The following is a 22,679-nucleotide window of genomic DNA, read 5'->3' as shown; positions in this document are numbered from 1 at the left end:
AAGGTCCCTACAAGGCTAAAGCACCAAATAAAGTGACTAAGTACATAAAACAGTATGTCGATAATGGTGATATTTGTGTTTGCACCCACGTGTTACAAATGTTTGAAAATGAGTCATGCCCATGTTTAAGAACTGCAAGTGATTTAACTCACATTTCTGCACAGCACAGAAACAGATGGCCCAGCAGACATTTTAGCCATATAGCTTTAGAATTATTTTAGTCTGATTCTCACAGTTGTAGCTTAAAAACAGTTCAAAAACATGAAGAATGAGATTGTTGGAAATGCAAGACAGAAAAATTTCTGTCACACTAGTGGAAGATTAGGTCCACTTGAACATATTTTCAGCAAAGCCTGGGCAGACAGATTTTGCTTAAAAACAAAAACCAAAAAACAAAAAACAGGCTTTCTTTGCTGTCAGGTTACAGTAGCCCCTGTACCTAAAATAAATATTCTTCACTGAAACAAGCATCATATTTGTATTTATATGATTGTCCTTTATTTAAATCAAGATTTATCTGGTCATATTAGCTAAAATAAATACAAAACAAAAATTTTCATCTCAAATTTTACTGAAAGGTAAAGGAAACATATTTATCCTTTAGGATATTATTTAAAATATCTGCTCAATGCATACTATAAGTTCATTTAAAAATATTTTTAAAAATGTGCATAGACATGACTAAAGAGAAGATAAAAAATGAAAATATACTAATGTAATAACTGAAGGTTTTTAAATATATTAATAGTGGTGCTATTACAGGTGAATTTTCTCTTCTTTCCATTTCTTTCTCTATTTCATAGCTAATATGTGTTATTTTTGTAACATTAAACACAATACCATTATTTAAACTCAACTCTGACCTTTCTAAAATTTTCATTTGGGAAATAGAATTTTCCCTGCATAACTTGCTCTGATATGTTCAACGAAACATACTTCTAGGAGATAAAATAGAGATTCAGATTTCACAGACGTACCTTGCTGCACGGAGCAAACCAGTAAATGAGAGCCAGGAAGGGTAGTCCGATGGCAACGGCGAGGACCACGAGAAACTTGACTGCCATTGTCTGCTGCCGCAAACCAGAAAGGTTCTCATACCATATGGAGAGAAGCTGCTGTTGACAGTTCGGATGAGCTACAAACTAGCAGGAAAGTGATAAAACATTTAAACAGCTTGATTAAAGAATAGTTCAATGTAAACCAGTTTCTTGTGTTCTAATATTTTGTTCTGTGCTTTCCCACGAAAAATATTGGTAGAAGTAAGGTACAAACATAAAACATATAGTTGACAAGCATCAAGCAAGATGGCAGTATGTTCTAATATGTATCATAGAAATTAGATTACAATTTGTCAAACTTTTCATTTATGACAAATGGATTCTCTTTCAAAGCATAGAAAAAAATTTAAAATTTAATATTATAAAAAGATTCATCAATGTTTTACAAAAGGACTTTTATAATTATGTTTTATTCATCTAAAAGGAGCGATGTAATCCAGATATCTAAATACTTTTTTTAAAAAAGCATACCATCTATCCTGTACTGACATTAAAATGCTAAAGTTACTTTATACTAAATTTTCTTATATATGGGTCTGTTTGTGGACTGTCTATTTTATTTCATTGATAGCTCTTTCTATTCCTGTGCTATAAACTCTTTCAATTAAGAAAACTTTATGAATAAATTTTGCCTTTTATTTTTCAGATTTTTTTATTCACATATTTAATTTTTAATTAAATTTATTGGGGTAAAATTGGTTAATAACATTTTATAAGTTCCAGGTGTCCAATTCTATAATACATCAACTATATGTTACATTGTATATTCACCACCCAAAGTCTAGTCTCCTTCTATCATCATATATTTGATCCCATTTACCCTCTCCATCCTCCCTCAACATTCCTTCTCCTCTGGTAACCACCATACTGTTATCTGTGTTTATGAGTTTGTTTCACATATTTATTTTTAAAAATGATCTCGACACAGGACAGAGGGCAATATTATTTAATAGACAAAAAGCAACAATCCAAAATAAAACATTGGTAAAAAATGTTAAAAGGTTAGATAAAGAACAGGTTACATAAAGGAACTACAACTGATTCTTAAGGATGATTAGCTTCGAAGATAATTAAAACAAGATATGATATTTATCTTCTTAGAATGGTAAAGCTTAATATTGCCCATTGTGAGCAGAAGAAATCAGCCCTCTCATACACTGTTGGCCTGTGTAAACTGGTGCACTTCTTTTGAAGGGAAATTTAACAAATGTTTTGGAATTAAAAAATAAAAATGTGCCATATTAATTCCATACCTGGAATTTTTGTCTACAGATAAAACTCATGCAAGTAAGCAAGCTATATAAAAAAGTATCTTTACTGTAGCACCTTGTAATAACAATAACCAACCTAAAGAAAACGATGAACACCCTTAAATAGTGAACTGATTAAATAAACAGAATGATATAACAATGCAGCCTTTGAAAAGACGAAGTGGATGTTCATTTACTAATATGCGAAGATGTCCAAGCTATAAATTTGTGGAGAGAAATATAATAGTGATTAACTACTTCCCATAAAAATTGAGAAAATAGAAAAGGAGCATGTCTATACTGTTTGAAAACTTACCATAAACATATGTTACTTTTATTATAAAATGTAGCTTTAAAAACATTTTTAAAAGCTATTTTATATAATGTAAGAAAGCAGTCAAGAATTTGGGAGGGGAAGGTACTGCACAAAGACAGAGACTAAAAATATTCCACAAATAAAGATACAGTCGAAGAAGATTCAGAAGCACTAAAGAAGGAATTGGACTATAACACAAATGGGAAAATGGAACTGAGTCTTAAATAACAATGCTCTTGTCATATAATAAATGCCTTGTAATTTGGACACACAAAAGTTAGATTATGTCACTAGTTAAGTAAAAGAAAGGCCATCACTGCATAAACGTATCTAGATTTAGAGCTGTGTTCAGTGTAGGTTAGATGCCTCACAATTAGGCCCTTAGGCTTCATTAGAGAATCTGCTTGATGCAACCCTGTTCATTAGAAAGACCTCGCTCAATTTAACTGTGCCAACCTTTCATCCTTATTTAGCACCAATAAAAACTGAAATAATGTAAATAGGCTTCATGCCTGACCTTACTTTTTTTACTTCATATTTAATTGCAAGTTTTAAACGGCTGAGATTTGGACGGCCATGATCTCCACCACTGTGGTGTATTTCAACATCCCCATTCAGAATGGCCTCTACTTCTTCGGTATTCCTGCACAGGTCAAGGAGTCCAACTACAAAATCTTTGCACTGCATTGACAGTTTTTTGTAGTCATTCTAAGAAAGACAAAGCAAAACAAAAAAACAATAATGTAGAAAGAGCACATTTTTACTATACTACTCAGCAGAATTTATCAGTAACTTAGTTTGTAGAGAAAAATACTTTTTTTAGATTTATCATTCTTTTACTATGCTTTAATTGCTGTTGCGCTGAGTAACCATAATAATTTTCTTCATACCTTCAAACCCTAAAAAAGGAAATTTGTCTAAGGCGTAATCAAAGTTATCAAAAAGAAGTATACTGTGCCAAACTCATCTATTGATTCAGGAGAAATATAAAGTAAGCAACTTTCCCCACTACTTTGCATACATCACATCTCTTATGTTCATAACTTCATCAGGAAGGCACGTAATACACATTTGATAGATCTTTGGAAGACTTTTAAACTGCACTGGTTAATTTTAAAAACATAGGATATTGGAGAGGTTCCGAAGAAAAACGAACACATATCAATTATCTATTTAATAAATTGTTACTGAGGATCTGTATGTGCCAAGCACAGGGTCAAAAGGCAAGTCCAATATAAAGTCTGCAAATTGAGACCTTCTTTGGAGAAAAGAAAGTTTAATGAAAATGCTTTCACTGTAATTTATCTCTGATGACCTAGTATTAATGCTGGGAGGATTTGAACAGTGAAGATTATATTTAAACACCAAAACTCATGTCAAACTCATATACAGCATGTATTCACATCTTCATTCAGGTCTTCCTAATAATTCCTTCTTCTTTATTCTCTTACATTGAAATAGGACCTTTTATAACCCAATGTTAATTGAGAAAACTCACTAGCTAGAGCTTGTTGCATTGCAAGTGAATTATATTATCTCATTTAATCTTCACAGTCTCTTGCTCTGTTAGATTAAATAATGTGTCCAAGACCATGCAGCCAAGGTTGAAATCAGGATTTAAACCTAATTCTGTTTGCCCCAAGCCCTTTGTCTTTAAAAATTATACTACTTTGCCTCTTCTTTATAAAATGCATTCTATTTTTATCTTGAAAAACTGGGAGGCAAGCAGGGCAAATACTATTCCCATTTTGCACATAAAAAAGTGAAAGTCCCCTGAGGTCACAGAGCTTCAGTGGCAGAGTGTTCTCTTAAAGCCAGCTTTGCAGATTCAAAGTTAGTTATCTCCTCTATCCTGGAGCCAACGAAGTGTTTTTGGATGAATGGTGGAAAGATCCCCTAGAAAAACTGAGAGAGGAAGATGTTGGAGAAGTATGATTGTCTCTAGGTGTCAGTCAATAAGGTAATATTTTGAGGAAGTCTATATGGAAAATAGCTTCATACTGGGTAAGTGTGTAAAGCACCTACTAGGGCTCCTCTCTGTAAATCATGCCAAGTGATCTTTCAATACAGTTTAGTAACTTCTAAACAGGCTACAATTTGCTAACTGCAGGTCCAAACAGATTCTATAAAAGCAAATTGATAAAACAAATTATATCTTAGCTGAGAATGGCTCGAACTAGTTCTAAACAGGTATCCGGTCAGATAGTATCTGGTCAGAGATACAAGGAAACAATTTTACCCCTTTCATGAAATAGTCAGTTAGGGTCCTGGAGACAAACTTTGAGGTGTGAAAGTGCAGATGTGGTGCATGTCCACCATACCGGAGCACAGTGGTTAGGAGCTTGGACTTTTAGAGCTAAATGTAGCTGTAATCAAATCCCAGTTCTTCCATTTTTTTTTTAGCCATGAGATCTTAAATAAATTAAAACCATTCTATGAGGTGGGGGCTATTATTACTCTAGTTTTACAGATAAAAAACCTGAGACTTGGTGAAATTATATAAGTGTTAAAGAGATCACACATGCAAAATTCATAGCATGGCGCTAAGCATTTATCAAGCATTTGATAAAACATAATTATTTTATTTTATATTATCAAAGGCAAGATCTGAAAACAGGCCATTTCTTGACATCTGTAAGCACCCATGAGCTATGATAAAACCTAATACACCTAGCCTCTCTTATATGCAGAGCTCAATACTGGACATATTCTTAGGCATTTTAAAGTCAAAAATGTAATAGTCAAAATCAGTTTTCTCTAGAATTGTAAAAAGTCTCATGGTGAAATTAGACATTTAAAAACAGAGTAGGATCCATCAACTGTGGGGTAACACTTTTTAGTAGAAACTACATTGACTGGAAGGTTAAGTCCAGCAGCTTGGTGTTGTTTAATATCTTGTTTCCAATTTAATGTTAATTCTCAAGACATAGTCTCAAGAAAAAAAAAAAAATTCAAGAAAAAAAAGAAAGAATAAGACTCTGCTCTTAGAAATACATGCTTTTTTCACCTTGGGAATTCATTTACAATATTGTCATATTTTGCGTTCTCAAACTGACACATAAACTCACAATGAAATGTTAGCAGTGCTAGAATTAGCCAAATGCAGCACTGTGACTTTGATTCCTTGAAAGGAACACTGAAGTTTACAGGTTGATTTAATTTTAGGTCATGTCTTTGGGTCACACACCCACACCATACATCATAAATTAGAAGTGGGCGCTCGCCTATTAATTAACCTTTGAATTGAAAACAGATGACCGATAGTGGATTAATAGAACAGAATTTAGAGATTATAAGACATAAAAATGTTCCTGTTAAAATTATCTTTTCAAAGCTTTATCTTAGTTGGATTTTACTTAGTGGAAGAGATGTTAAAGTCTGTAATTTTAATGACTGGCTCTTCTTTCTATATAAAGAATGACGTTTGTTTCATAGAGATTAACAGGGAAAATGCAAACCTTAATTCTCACTAATCAACTGGCCAGGCTTTGGAGAAGAGCAGTCCTGGGTTTGAAACTAGGCACAGCCACCTACTAGCTGCATGACTTTGAGCAAATGAATTAATCCCTTAAAGCCTCAAAATTTTCATGTGTAAAACAAGGATAATACAAGTACCCACTTCCAGGGTTGCTGTGAAGATTATGCAAAATAATGAATGCCAACTTCCTGGTAATTATTAAGATTATTATTGTTTTCATTATTTCACAAACAATATTCAGGTGTTCTCAATCCCTCATCACAAAGTTATGATAACAAATACAAAGGCATATTGGGATTCCTGGGTAGCATCTGAACGTACATTGAAATAAAACAATTATTCATTCATTGGTTCTTTCAATAAATATTCTATGCACCAGCTCTGTGATAGATACTATAGTCTTACTAAGACAGCTGCTTTGTAAAATGACATTATGTACTTGAAAATTAAGGTAAGTATACAATATTCTTAGCTATTAGCCAGACATGCTTCTTGGGATCACATGTAATACTTCGTCTTTCCTGGTCTTTAGAATAATTGTCACTAATGTCACATTGATCACTGACCTTTGTCACAGCTGATGTGGTAATGATTAGCAAGCGTTTATACAGCAGCTACTGAGCAGGGTTATAAGGGACATAAAAGTTAATTAGACACTACTCTTGAGAAAAGGTAAACAGATGCAATACAATTTCAAATGTGAATTAAAGACATTTTCCTAGATATGTCAGATGCTACTGACTTTTATGTTGATCTTTGCCATCATCACCAGCTACATATTTAACTCAATATAGTGTTTGATAACCAGCTTTTACTGTTCCTTTTGCATAGAAATTTTCAGGTCCCACTGAAGCTAGGAAGCTTGAAGAGCAACAATGGAGTAAACAGGTGATGAATACACAGTGGTTTCAGGGACTGAGGCCTCTTATGATACAAATTGCTGCAACTTAACTTCCCTCCCTAACTGTTGACTTGCCTTAGATCTAAAATTCTTCCAGAATGAGATTTTCTCAAAGGCAAGAACATACACACACATTTATACACTTTAGTGCATTTATTTGTTTACATATCTGTCTCTCTTGAATAAATTCAAATATCTTTCAGAACAAGGACAATATTTTATGTATCTTGAGTCCACACATCCTAGCAGTGTCTGGTACATAGTAGGTAATCAAAAATTTTGTTGAGTAATGTAAAGAAAGGAACATACCTGGGTTTTAATTCTCATCCAGCTACTTAATGACTATATGATCTTAGAAAGGTTATTTTAATTTCTGGCCTTCTGCTAATTTCTGATTTTAGAGAACTTAAATGCCAATACATTGCAAAGTTAGACTGTAAATCATTTAGATTAATTCATAAAGCTCAACAAATGTACATCTCTTCCTTCCTCTTTGATCTGGATCTCAGCCTTATACTTCCTATGTGGAGATTCTGCTTTGTAGGTTATTTAACACTTAGCTACAAAGTGACACCTTTTGTCACCCTGCTAAGGTCCAATAAGAGTCACACTGCCTTTCTGCTAACAAAAACTACTTTTCAGCTTAGTCACGTTCTTAGAAAATACTTCCCTTTCAAACTACGCCAGATGTTTTTGAACATTCGAACACCAGAACATAGCAATGGTTTAAAAGCAGACAGGGCAGGAGTTTCTCTATCTTTCCCTTTCTCAAAGTCAATAGCAGAGGCATCTGGAGGTCAATGTGCATGTTTGGGCATAGAGCGCCGGAAAGACGTGAAGGATCTGGCAAAGCTCCAAAAAAGCTACTTATACAGAATGACAGAGAAAAGGCCAACCCCTGATGTATGAAAGAAGTGATTCAAGGGTAATTAAAAAAAAAAACACACACACATTGGTAATATAAATAGATTCAAAAAGGGTTTAGAGACATAAGTCATGGGTACATATTAAGATCCTGAAAAGAAATGAGAAATTTAGGAGAAAGCATTTGCTGTTAAAACCATCCCTGGTACTGATCTTCTTATTTGTAAGATTAGTCTTACCTTATCTGAGGTTAATTTTGAATCAAGGAGAGAAGCCAAGAGTTACGTTCTCTTCAGTATTAAAAACAGTTAAGTGCTGGGTGTTCCTTTATTATTATAATTATTGATTTGCTGTTTGCTGCTAAAATTAGGTTTACCCAATTTAAGTTTAAGGTGGCTGAAGTTTCATGCTACCAAAACAAAGAATTATTGATAAAAATTCAATATAAAAATTGAATTTGAATGGATGAAAAACTTTTGAATCTGGTTTCTCCCTATTCTCTTTAAAGACCTGCAATTCCTTGGGCCTGTTGGTTTTTCTCTTACTCTTGTGGCTCCATCCAATTGTTAGATTTCTCTGCTTTGGTCTTGTTGTCACCTCTGCATGGTGCCAGCTACAGACCTGGTGATATGGGTAATAAATGCAATTTGTTTGATTTAGAGGATTTAAGGCTCAAAACTAAAATTGCCTGAGAAACTCAGCAGCAACCCCTCTGGCCTCTTTGGTTGATGGACTCCAGGTTATTACGGAACGGGAGAGTTTGGGAGGAACTTAGAGAAACTATATGTTTGAGCTTACAAAATCCTTGTGGAAATTCTCATTCTCTGACTCATAAAATAGATTATTTGCCATCACACAGAGATACATGAAGACTTTCCTAGGGGCCAGGGAACACTGATAGTCCTAAGGGAACCAATTTTCAGATCCAACTTTCTTAAAACTGGTTTCCTTGAAAATAGATATTTTGCCCCTTTACAAAAGAATTTTCCACTCTTGCCTACTCATGCAGCAAACAATAAGCTTCAGTCTAGATACCATAAACCCTTAAAGGTTTCTGAATTCCTCCACTCTAATACACATTTCTGTTTAAGATAAAGTTTGCTAATAGAAATACAAAGTGCTGGCTTATGTTAGGATATTCTAAATATAGATGTACGGTGCAGTGTGGAGACAGGAACAGTAATAATTTTTGTTTAATGCACTTGCCTCTTCATTCTCCAACAATTGGCAAAGAGTACATCACTCCTGAATGAGAGTCTAGTGAGAAGATGGCAAAGACAGTATAAGTAAGAAATACTGAATGCAAAAGTAATGTTTTCATGTATTTAAATATGTGATTCTTTTAAACTCTTCTTAATTCTCATCTGTAGGATGTATCATTAGCTAGAAAGAAAAGTAGCTCAAACAGGCAAGGCAGAAAAGATTAATGAGTGAGAATGATTCTTTTTAATGTAACTTGGAATGGTTTCCAGGACTAAAAATTTTCACAGGACATTGGCTACAACACATGGATAAAATTTTTTTGTGATTTCTTTCAGACTCAGCATGATTGTAATTCAGTAAGGTATCATATCATGTAATTCAGTAAGGTATCAAATCATATAAAAATATTTATTCTACCTACAGTTAACCCTCTTTTAATTTTGTTCCATAAAATCTTTAACAATTTATATATCTTATTAACAAAAATTAGAGTAACATACCAAGATATTTTTAGCAGGATATACCCTTTTCTTTCATTAAGTACATAACAAAAGTGTAAACATGATTAATCCAACTAAAAATTCATTTCCAGTAGGAATCGCATCATATATTCAAAATTTAATTTTCAAAATTTGTATGTATTTTTTATACAAATTTTCAATTTATATAGTTTTATTCAAATGCACAAATAATAGATGTAACAGTAACTCCAGAATATTTTTAATACCTAGAGCCTTATGATCACAAAAATAAAAAATTCTAAAATTTCATATATATTTAATATATACATATATAGGTATATACATATATAAAATCTCACATATATATGGTGATTACGAGAGACTTTACAATAAAAAGCTATTACATTAGGAATCACATTCGTGGATGAAATTGGACTGAAACAGGCTCAAGAAGAAGGAAAGATGTAGTTATTCTGGATGTTCAAGAAGAGGTCATTCACTTATTTTTAAAATAGGTGATAATGAGCATCAAACATTCATAGCATGCCAAGGCCCCTGGATACAACCGAAGGAGCATTTTAACAGCTATATTTTTAAATGTCAATATTTACGCCATGCAGAAAGTATGTATTCATCTGTCTCTCAAATCAAACTGACTTCCCTCAACTTGCTCCTCTTTATAACCTCAAAAGCATCTATCATCATGTTCTGAATATAGAAACAGTGTTTTATAAGAGAAAGAACCTGGGTTTTAGAGTACAGCATACCTGGATTCTGATCCCAGCTCTGTCATTTACCAGTTGATCTTGGGCCTTACTTAACCTTTTTATACCTCCACTTCTCCATCTGAAAAGGAACTAATATCTTCTCAAGGTTGTAATAAAGATTAGACATAATAAATATAAAATGTCTAGTATATAGCAGAATATCTCTAAATGATAGCAATCACAACTTTTACTAGATATAATTATAACAAAGAGCTTGTTGAAAAAGCATATTACCTACTGTCCACAGTAACTAGCACATGCTGAGCATACACTGGAAGCGTGTAAATAAACCTTGACATTGACTTGTGGAAGGTGAAGTCCTTATTGTTAAAGACCTACCTTGAACTCTTTCTCAATGTTGGCCAGCACTGCCAGCTCATTACTAAGTTCTAAAGCTGTCATGACTGGATCTTCACTAGACAATGACAGGTAAGCTGGACTTGCCAGGCCTTTATAGGCATTAATCCTAGATCTGGAGTGGCTAAAGGAGTCATGCTTCTGTTTCTGGTTGCATTCACTGCACTTGCAGAAATAATCATGAGGCCGTTCAATCCGAGCACCCTTCCGCAAGAGAGTGTGCACGATTTCATATTCCTGGCAGTGAGCAGCCAGAACAATTGGAGTCACATCATGGGAGAATCGTGTCCCATCTTCATCATAGGCATAAAAATCATCTTGCTGGAGTTCGGACTGGCTGGGGCTAGTTGCTAACCTCTTGCCTTCAGCAAAAGCTGGATGACTAAGAATGGCTTCCACAATCCGAACATAACCCTTACTAATAGCTAGAAGCAAGGCATCCCCAACACGAGAGAGATTTTCTTTCTTGAGGAGAAGTTCTGTAATTTCCAAATGCTCATTGGCCACTGCCAATTGTAGGGCATTCTGGCCCATGTAATCCACACAGTTTACATTAAGCGAGAGGCATTCTTCTAACATCTTCCTCACCACTGGGATGTTGCCATATTCAGCTGCATCTAAAAAGCGTTCCTCCTCAACAGATAGGCTTGTTGAGTGATCATTAAACATGTACGCTGGTCCTCGGTTAGCTAACCTTCTCCCCTTCTCACGGAGAATTGTCTGCCGCCGGTGGGCCAGTCTGTTGTCGGTGCCTCGGCTGTAATAAAATAGAAAGATTGTGAACAAATCATATTAACAGCATTTTAGTGTGCCAAATGACTTGCCATCTAATGCAATCCTCAAGTATATTAGATGTTGTCTCATCGTCTCTAGACAAACTATAATATAAAGATGCATTTATTTGTTAATGGATTCCAAGAACTTTTGCTTTAAGAAATCCAAGCATTTTGTATATTTTGACATTCTAATTTGAGGTAGAGACTCTGTCAATTCCTATGATCTCTCTGTGCTATTCACATAGAGATTAATTTTTGCTTTTCAATCACAGGTAGTATAGACATAAAAAAAGACCCATAATCAATAGTCATTATGATATAGAGTGTGAAGATATGTTTTTAAAAAGTAGAAAAATAGCAAATCCATTCAAGTCAACACTTACTTATTGAGTCCCTACTATGCCAGATCCAGACAATGTGTAAGGCCCAGAAAAACCAATGATGAAGAAAAAAGAGAAAGAAAATTTTCTGCCCTTATAACTCTTGTAGTCTAAAGGGAAATGGGTAATTAGCACATTACTTTGTTGTCAGCTATTTAATTGTCATGATAACCTACAGCAGGGTCATCTAACCTAGCTTCTAAGAGAAAGTGATATGCTACAAATGGAAGGATGAGTAGGAATCAGGTGAGAGTGTGTTTGGGAGGGTGGGACAGGTGCAAGGGTAGAGCTTTCTCCAGCAGAGGGATCAACTAGATGCCACGGCATAGGTTTCATTAAGGGCAACTTTTGATGCTTGGACTTTGCTAGGTGTTGTTCTAAAAATTATTGGAAACTTGAGAAAATTGTGATCAAGGTGCTAGGTGAGAAGGAATTCTTCTGTGATGGAGATAATTTTAAAAGAGGTGGCCAGCCTACAATGTGGGCCTCACTCTAATAAGAAGAGAAAGTGATTCCTCCTCTGATCAAAAGCTACAATGGAGATTTTTGTCCTTACTGAGTCATAACTTTATGTCTTAAGGTCTTTTTGAGCTTGAAAGGCTCAAGCCTTTTCACTGTCACTAACTGGAAACCCAAAGAGAACAAGTTCCTGCAGAATAGGAAAGGGTTGGGTTATAAGGGAGCCTGAAAAAGAGAAAAAGTTATGATTGATTATTGATGTGATAGATGCCCCGTCTCTTTAAAAATGTTCTAAGAGCCCTCCCTCTTTAAAGGCAATCACAAACTTTCCAGTATAAAGAGAATTTAAATAGATCCAAAAACCCCATAAACCATCTTCTCTACTAATTTGGCCAGGCCTAGACAACCTAAATCTCTTTCTCTACTAGTTCTGATCCATCGTGGTACCAAATCTCCAGGCAATGTTGTCTATGGTAGTGCGATACTCAAATAAGTTAGCAAAATTTCAGCAGCTAGGAAATAGATTATGATTCTCCAACAAGCTTGAAGAGTATGCTGCCATATTCACAAATGTTTTTAATAGATTTTCATTCAATGATGAATCCTTTAGCCATCCGAGTCCTCTTCAAAACCAATCAAGCTGATGTTTTTTTGAAGAGACAACTTTGTAAATGATATAAAGCACCAATAGTTAGGTGTACATTATAATATCAGTAATTTCTAAGATGGATCTCTCAATAATATAACTTTTCATAGCAATAAAGGAGTGATTTCTATAACAATTTTGTTTTCTATAGCGATTGTTTTGTTTTCAATTCCTTTTTAATTTTATCAAAGTTATGCATGTGAATATTTTAAGGACTCTACAAGCTTCTTATTAAAAAACAAACAAACAAACAAAAAACCAGCAGTCCCTTCTTAATTTTCTCCATTTTCGGTTCCCCAGAGACAATATATTTCAACTATTTTAGCTTATGATTTGATAATTTCAATCCTTATATCCACATGACTTGGTAATAGTGTTATTTCTTGATTTTCCAGTTTTGGCATTATCTATGGACTTCTTATTATAAAAGTTCAGATTTAGCTCACTTTCACAATCTCCCACCTTCACACTCTTCTCACACACACACCCACACAGAGATACACGAACTAGCTTCATGGTTCTGTATCATTCTAGTAGAGTTATATCATAACTTTTGTTAGATAATCACTTATATTATGACAATGCAAGTGCTAGTCATAGCTATGACAAGTAGTATACTACGGTGTCTTTTCTGGTACAGTGACTCTATTTCTTGACACCTAGCAATTAAAAATTATCTTTCTGTATTCATATGCTTAATATTCTGGGTACTTATGACTAATTCAGCAAAAGTATCTTTTTCAATGTAAATCTTCTCCATTACATGCAATGCACTGTGTGTTTTTTCAATTTTAGCTTCTTGAAAAATCTCATCTGCTACTTTCTGATCTGCTAATCTAGACTGCTGTCTAGACTTGATGAATGTATGTTTTCTTTGAATCTTCTTTTTAGCATCATCCCAAGGATTTTGTGTTGAGTTTCTTGTTTTCTATATCTCAGATCCTTTTGTGTTGAGTTTCTTGCCTTTGTGTTGAGTTTCTTGTTTTCTATATCTCAGATCCTTTTTTTCCTTTAGTTTACTCCATTGTTTTAATATAGCACATCCCCCAGTAGCTGATTAAGAAATCTTGAGATGTCAAAAATGTCAAAAAATGACTTTGTGCTATTAACAACCTTAACTGGTAGTTTGTCTGAGTAGGGTATTCTAGGTTGACAATAATTTTTAAATTCTGTTCTGTTAGATTCTAGTTTTTGTAGTTGCTATTGAAAAATATGATTCTGGGTATTCTCTTTGTCTCTAGTGACCTAAAATTACATGATTTTTTTATTAGAGGAATCTCTTTTTCTCCATAGTTTTGGACATTCAGTAAACCTTTTAATCTGGAAAAATGTGTCCTTTTTTGAAAAACATTTTTGACTTATTTTCTCTTCATTTTTTTCCTGCTTTTAGTGTTGTTTCTGGAACTCCTTTTTGGATGGTAGACATTCTGGAATTATTCTTTAATTTTCTTTCCTTTTCAATTTCTAATTATTTATTGTTTTGTACTATATTCTGGGATACTTCTTTAATTTTATGCTCTAATATATCTTTTGAAAAAAATTTTCACTATTATGTTTTTAATTTTCAAGAATATCTTTTCGTTCTTCAAATATTTCTTTTTATAGTAGTTTTTCTGTCTTCAAAGACACATGATCACTATCTTCTCTTCTAATTCTTGAGTCATTAGTGATAAAGACTTCACAGATCAGAACTTTAGAGAATTTACTAAGTTGCTTTTTTTGTTCGTTTTGTTCTCTATATTTTATATTAGTGTTTTCTCAAATAGCTAGTGATCCTTAGTAGATAATCTTATCCATTTTTTAAAAATAATTATTCATTCTAATTTTTTTCAAAGAGAGTACATTTTCACCTCAGAATTAGCCAGACTTTAATGTTGATTTTAGCAAAGGTGATTCTTAGAGGTGAGTTTCTAGAAGAGCAGCATTATTTCTGAGTTAACAAGATGGATGAGGTAGAAGAAATGAGAGGTCGCCAAAGATTTGTTACATGAGCAACCATCCATCATCTTCCTTCTGAAATCCTGAGCTCTCTTCCTTTCTATCTGTCACTTTTCTGACTTCTAATAACCTCTTTAGCCTTTTACTTCCTCTCTTGTCTTCTGTATATATTACTTCTTATAGTGTCTGTTGTAGACAAGAAGACATTCAATGATTGGGGGAGAGGAAGTGTCTGCTGAACAAGAATAATGCTTTAAAAAAGAAAAACTATAAAAGTAAGGGAAAAAAGAGCAAGTGTCGTAGGATGTATAAAAGTGAGATGAAAATAATAAGGGTGAGAACTTGTAAGAAAAGTTTTCATGTAACTAAAAAATAAGAAAGACACAAAATTGACACAAAATAATACCAAGTACCAAAAGACCAAGAATCAAGCCTATATTTTGCTTTTTCTTCCTAAGAATGAGAGAAATAATTATTCCAGCCTATGTCACAGGATGTGGAAAGTGCTTAAATTTGGTTTCCGTTATTTTTTATTGCTACGTGCATTTATATAGACAAGAAGGACACTTCCTTTATCATTTTTTCAGTTGTTATTCAATGAAAAGACCCTTGTCTTCTATTTAAGAAATGGCAAGGACTGCCATGGTAATTGATGTAAATGGTTTTTGTCTTTTTACAGAAAGAACAAATATAATCAGTAGCTTCATTGATATCTCAATTTTTAAACTGGCTTCCAAAGTTTTATTTGCTCATGTAACACGTCTAAATTTACACTGAGGTAGAACAAGCCTGAGTTATGACATCTTTAATTCTAAAATTTTTAAATGATTTATTTAAATGGTCATTTATTCAAATAATGGCAAGTTCTATTTTAGCAAGCCACTGATATTAATGATATGTCCTAATTCCTTATAAACTATCATGACTTTCATACCTATAATTTCTATCCTTTTGAAGGAATAACAAAGACATTTCCATAGAAAATGTTTTCTTCAGCTTTAAAGCATCTTCTATCTCCCTCTTTGGGACCACAAATATTAATCATATGCAGTGACATCATGATTTTTTTAAAGGCCCAGATTATCATCATCTCTTAAGCATTCTGTCAACAGAAAAGCTTGATGCAGAATGTTTATAGAGGTATTTACAATTGTTTTAAGAAGACAGCTACTGCTTGCACAATGAAAGCAATATTCCTTGCATGGTAGTAAGGGAAAGGGAAAGCTGCTTGCATGTTGACAGAACAAAATGCACGCACTGCTGCTTCCTTGTCTTCCCTAACTGCAGTCTAAAGAAGCAACAAATAGCTCTCTATATATTATTTTGTCACAAGTGCTGTTGCTTAATCCCTGACTTTCAGAGGCAAAAGCAAAATGTGTAAAAAACTTTTTAAGTAACACATATTTGAAGCCTTTCTAGAAAGAAACTAGATGTTACTAGATTATATTATCTCTCTGAGAATGGATTTTATAAGGCTATATTACAGAATTCTACACTAGTTGCATATGTAACCTAGAAAAATCATCTACAAGAAATAAGAACAGCTCAAAGCACTACGTTAACAAAAGAGATATTTTCATTCCAGCCAAAGGGCACACTTTTGCAAAGTCAGCTCTTCTACTTAAGAAAAATATTTGATAAGAATTTTTCTTTATCCATTTAGCCATATTTAGCATGGTTGAATGTTTAGTTACCTACATTTTCATGTCCGTATTTTTCAAATTTCTTTAATCACAATACATAAATACTAGTTCTAGGACAGAGTGTAATTAGCTACTGCCCCCCATGCTATTCAAATAATGATTAGGTCATGAAAATCAACAGTTTTTACATACCTCATTTTCCTGATTCTTTTCGCTGGTGAAATAGTGCCTGTTGCCCCAGATAGTGAGAGATAGAATAATCCATCTCTATTGAAAATGCCAGCAACACAAATTAGCTTCTGAGTCGAATGGACTATGTGCTTGAGTCCAGAGCGTGTGCAGTAATTTCCTCTACTTCCTGTTCAAATATGATTCATTTTTATCAAATGGAACTGCTCCTATATTAACTAAGCTCCATATTAAGTATCTGGCTTAATGTTTATTTTTTGTTTCAAAAATCTTTGAAAATATTTCAGTTATAGCACAATTCTACTAAAGCAGAAGTGTTAGAAATGTAAATGACACGTAACTATTCCAGGCAGGATGGAAGAGCCAGAAAAGTAGACTTTCAGATTCACCCTAGGATGGTGAAAACAAAGAAAATTCCAGAATATGTGTTTTATTATAAGTCCAGTTGTTCATGGTAAAAATCAGACTTGGGTATTTAGAGATTAACAATCAACACAATGAGCAATTTTGCAGACTACTTTCGGAGGATGAATGATAAAAATAGTTTCATTCTAATTTTATAAAAATGAGACCGTTATTACTCTGTTTACTTAATCTCTGGTCGCATATCCCTGGCCCTTCCTCTAGGGTTGAGGGAACAGTAAACAATTAGAGTGGTTTTTCTTCATCCCATGAGAACAAAGACTGTTTTACTCAGTGGATAGGAACATTGCAAACAATTTGTATATAACTTTCAAATGCATAAATCCCTCTCATCAAAGGAATAAAGTTCAAAGCTTGTTTGTTCCCCATTAAGCTGACAATAAATCACTATGATGGACAACCTTACAAACAAAAAAGATAACAAAATATAAAGGTTGAACCACAGTGCGTCCTGGTGTATATACACTATTTTATATTCATTTCAAATATGCAACAAGCTCAATAGGGAACGAAGAAAGTTGAAAAAGCATCTTTTTTAATGGCATCCTTGTGACTTGTCCCAAAGTGAAGAATTTCTTGTTCTTAAAGGCAGGACTAATATTTTCTCACCTCTTCCATTTTCTTTGCCTACCCTTGACATTGCATATAGAGCATAAGCACCCATCTTTCCTGTGCATTACCAAATCCCTTTCACCTCCAGATAGTTTTCAAGATAGCAATTATTTTGATTCAATCAATTCTAATTTTTTCCCACAGACTCCTCTCATTTCATCAGATACTAACTTTCCTTTTGATCAGTCACACTACATCACAACACTGCCTTATTATTTCACAAGCAAAATGATAATAGCCTGAACTGTTTCTCACTTTTAGTTGGGAACCAGAAAAAGTGTGACTGAAAAATCTTGTGTGTGTTACATATTTTTTTGCTTGTTTATTTTTATCACCTATTTTTCTATAACTATGTGAGAGAATAAAAACATGAGTAAATAGTGAAACAGTTATAGGAACTTGACTTTGTATAAAACAACTAAGCCTCCTGTTTGTGGTTTAATTTATTTCATGTGTCACATCTTCCTTCTTTGAAATGCTCTTCAGTAGATTTCTGGGTGCATGCATTTATTTTGATCTATTTTAATAGAATACTCTGGGAATATTAAAAAGTTTATGTGTAATACGAACAAATTATATCCCAATTATCTCATCAAAGAAAGAGGTTTAAACCATTTGCTTCTATTATCAACAGCCATCATAGTCCTGTGTATTATGCAAGCATATTTTCCCATTCCACAAATAACTTCTGTGTAAGACAGATTCCAGGCAGGAAATAGTCAGCATACTTAAATTGGGTAATCTGATAGTCTAATGAGGAAACTCTAGAAATATGTGGGCAGGAGTTAGGCATATCCAACATGGCACCCTACAGTATCAAGTGTAGATTTAGGCTTGAATCTGCATAAGAAGGAAGGAGTTGCCAGATGTTAAACAAGGTAACCAGAAGGCAACTGTAAGGGCCCCTTGACAGTGTTTCTGACCTCTGGTAGAGGGTAGGAGCCAACTTTCAAGGAGAGAGCCAGAGAAATTGATACCCTGACCTCACCGTCCTGCCCTCTGCTATCCCATAGTGGCCTCCTGTGGGCTGTACCACACCCAAAGTCTGGGACAAAGGAGACCATTGATTTAGTCTATACAGGTCTGCATTGATGACATCCCCCCAGGCAGAGGATGGTGTGCAAATGGTGGAAAGTGGACCAAGAGAGCCAAGACAACAACACTCAGCACATATTCTATAAGTGAATTTAACTGTTAGTATTAATCCCTTCAGAAATCACTGATGAAAACATTTGTGCTGAGAAAATAGTAAGTGTATAATTTTTTATTATGAGTCACTGATGCATCACCAGTTCTCACCTTTCCGAGCTTATTTTTCCCTTCTATAAGCTATCTGTCAGGAAAGACACCCACATTCAATTTCAGGCAGTCCATTATCTTAAAAAAAAAAAAATGAGCCTTAAAGATTCATCCATCTGCATTTTAAGTTGTTGCTCACATGAGACCTTAGGATGAACAACTCTGATTCTGAGGGTGAGAAGGAAGGTAATATGATGTCATCAAAACATTCAGAATTGTTGAAATTGTGTGAACAGCACAAGCCAAAGCTGCTGACTGCCAGAGATAACGGTGCTAAAGAAACAGGCTCCTGTAATAGCTCTGGAACATGCTCTCAACCTCTACCATGGGGGCCAGATCCAACTGTTCACAGTGCAGGTTTAAGTCTATATGAGCCTGGCATGTTTAAGAGAGTACAAATGTAGATAAAGGGAAGTTAGGACAATGCTGTGCATAGTTTCATTTATTTAGAAAAGAAAATTATGGAATGCCTTTCTTTGCTGATGGGGTATGATTTTAGATCCACTATCAAACCTCACATTCACCATCAGGATCTTGAAATTTCATTCACTCATTCATTCATTCATTCATTCAAATTCTTATATTTCCAGGCACTGTGCTAGGCACATAGGGGATAAAGCAGGAAAAGACATTTAAGTATAGCAGAAAAGAAAGAAGTAGACAAAAGATTACAGGGCAATAAATATTATCAAAGGGAAGGTGTGATGTACTACATAAATGAATAATAAATAGTTTTCAACTCAGTCTATGGGTTAGGGAAAGCCTTCTGAAGAGATGCCTCTTATTCTAAGAATGAGGGAGAAGTTAGCAGAAGGGAGAGAAGGGGAGACAAAGCACTTCAGGCAGGGAGCTTGTGTATGTCAACAGACCAGAGAAAACAGAAAGATGTCCATTATAGCCGGAATGTACAGGAGTTCCCAAGGGGCTTCTGATTCTTGGCTAGTTTAACTGAAGATTGAGGGCTCAGTGTTAGAAACTGGGTCTGGGTTCCATTGCTGTTCTCAATTCAGCACTAAGGACTTATATCTTAGGGCTGAAATGTGAAAACTTAGGAAATTCCCAAAGAGCTAAGGATTTCAACTTAGGAGATTCAAGTTTCAGAACTCAGCTATTGGGTCTCCAGCTCAGTTTTGTTCTGCGGAATTTGGAGTTTATATAATTCAAGGTTTCAAGTTTAGAACTGAGTCATTAGGGATCTGAACTTGAGGCAGCTCTGGGGAGCTATGTGAAATATTGGGAAGAACAGAGCTTCTAAGAAAGCCAGGCTTTATTGGGAATCCGGACTCTGCCACGTACTAGCTGTGTCATCTCTCTGAGACTAAGATTCCTCAGCTATAAAATGGGTGGGTGAGGCAGGGGAAGGGCTTGTTGTTACTTTGCAGTGTTCCTATGAAATTGGTGATATGTGAAATTCAGCTTAAGGTAATTTGATCCCTTATCTATTACAGATTTCAGATCCTTCTTAATCATAATTGTTCAGTGCTTTCGGGTTTGAAAATGTTCTGCTTAATAAACAAGATGAAAGCAAAGTAGCCATTTAATAGTTTCTCTTTCTCCTATGCTATCTCTTAACATTTGTACCACGTCCCCAGAACAACAAATTAACCCTTCCTTGTTTTTTTTTCTTGCTCTGTACATCAACATGGCTAAAAAAGCATTTTTGTTGCCTTATTGTTTTTTTTTCATCTTTGGCATATTTTGTATTTCAGCTTTGCTAGCACTATTCTTAAACCATTCTTTTCCATTCTTTTCTCTTCATTCCCTGATTGTGTACTTCCCTCACCTTTTTTGTATGCATGGGCTCTTAAAACCTAAACTCATCTTCATATTCCAGTGCCAATTACGAGGACAGGCACAAAACATCTTAGGAATCTGCAAAAGGATGAATAAGTAGTAGAAAGAAAAGTGTACGAAAAGAAAAATGAATGAAGAACATCTTGTTTTGTCACATTTTTAGGAGTTTTGAAACTATTTTATGCCATATCGAGAACCTAATATTTTATTGTACAGTTAGAATGTCACGTCAATAACCAAATATGTACCAATAATAATACACAAACTACCTCTGCCATCAGAGTTAAATTTTGAAAAGAAGTGTATCCTATATTTGTGAAATAACCGTGACTCTTTATAATGTTCCTGTATCATTCAGGTAGCTGATGGGAAGGTAGACAGGCCACTTTGTGGCTGTAACCACATTTGCTTCATTTCCCACAAATTCATTTAGAATTTCTCCTACCAGGAGGATGTGATCTCATTAATAACACACCAGTTTTTGGATCATGGATCTGTGGAAATAAAAGAATTTTATATTTGAATACAAATATGGTCACAAGACTAAACTAACCAATATTTACATACTAGTAATTCACAATGCCCTCATTTAAATGGACTTCTAGTAATTCACAATGCCCTCATTTAAATGGACCACTGCCTTTGAAACAAGGAGTGAAAGGTTAGAAAGCATCATAAGTAGTAAATGTTGCCCAGTGACTTTCAAAACCCATGTATATTTTACAGTTTTGTCCTTTATACCATTCCTAGCATCATAGTGTCTGACATTTTATTTTAGGGGGAGGGTGTATTTGAACTGCTTTATTCTGAGCCCTGGAGCTTATGAGTCCTACCACAACAGCTTTTTTTTTTAGCATTTTATTTTATTTTATTTTGCAGTTTCAAGTATAGTATACATTGGTTAGGCATTTATATAGTTTACCCCCCTAATTACTCTATCACCCCTCTGGTTCTACACATAGCCATTACATTACTGCCGACAGCATTCCTTATGCCATGCTCCCCATTCCCATGACCATATCTCAAACAATCAATATGTACTTCTTTAGCCTTTCATCCCTTTCTCCCAGCCCCCCTCCACTCCCCATCCCTCTGGCTGTCACCAGATTGTCCTCAGTATTTGTGAGTCTGTTTTCAATTAGTTTGTTCTTTCTGTTCCTTGGATTCCACAAATCAGTGAAATCATATGGTGCTTATCTTTATCTGACTTATTTTGCTCACCATAATAACCTCTAGGTCTGACATTTTTAAACTGCATTTTTTCCCCTCATCCAGTGCTCAAATTCATAAATTTCCATCAAACACCCCATATTCACAGTGGTTAAAAGCACAGATGCTAGAGTAACCAGATATGGATTCCAGTTCTGGTCTGGCCATTTATCGATTCTCTGGCTTCCTTCAAAAGGATTTTAATGTTCCTATTTCACAGTATTGGTGGGAGGTTTACAATATTGTCTGCATATTATTTGGAAAATATTACTTATAGCCCAGCACAATGCTAAGTGCTCTACAAGTTTTAATTCAATAAATCTTCTTAACCACCTCATGCAGCGTGTACTCGTATTGAGGTAAAGATGATGTAAGGCATTTACTACTTGATAATAGTAAGTGTTCAATAGTCTTAATTATTATTATTTTATAATATTTTAAAATAGGTTTTACTTGCTGTAGTTATCCACTTTCAGTAAAAATAAAATATGGCAATTTGGTAGTTTGATTTTGTGCATACTAATCTGTGTCCATTGATTAATCAATTCACTATATACATACCCTTATTTTTGTAGCTTTATAAATACAACTATTGGATAAGCTCTTACGAATATACATTAACTTAATTTTACTAGATCTGGAAGAATGTGAACTGA

The 22,679-nt window shown here is 34.4% G+C and overlaps 1 protein-coding gene across 6 annotated transcripts in view; it reads right to left on the bottom strand.

The window, feature by feature from the left end:
- TRPC6 (transient receptor potential cation channel subfamily C member 6) overlaps positions 1-22,679 on the bottom strand; it is a 110,083-nt gene that overhangs the window by 34,005 nt on the left and 53,399 nt on the right. For 4 of the 6 annotated variants that reach the window (XM_039881967.1, XM_039881972.1, XM_039881968.1 and 1 more), the window contains exons 2-4: positions 10,638-11,412; positions 3,147-3,332; positions 978-1,142 (exon numbers count right to left, since the gene is read on the bottom strand). In XM_039881967.1, coding sequence (XP_039737901.1) covers positions 978-1,142; positions 3,147-3,332; positions 10,638-11,412 — 1,126 coding nt within the window. Of the gene's footprint in view, positions 1-977; positions 1,143-3,146; positions 3,333-10,637; positions 11,413-16,689; positions 17,050-22,679 lie in introns of those variants that run through there. The other 2 variants (XM_039881969.1, XM_039881971.1) reach the window with 2 other exon arrangements.

This window comes from Pteropus medius, unplaced genomic scaffold (assembly GCF_902729225.1).
Source record: "Pteropus medius unplaced genomic scaffold, Ma_sr-lr_union100, whole genome shotgun sequence".
NCBI lineage: Eukaryota > Metazoa > Chordata > Mammalia > Chiroptera > Pteropodidae > Pteropus > Pteropus medius.
The sequence above is the reverse complement of the archived record's forward strand: the minus strand, read 5'-3'. Positions and strand labels throughout refer to the sequence as shown.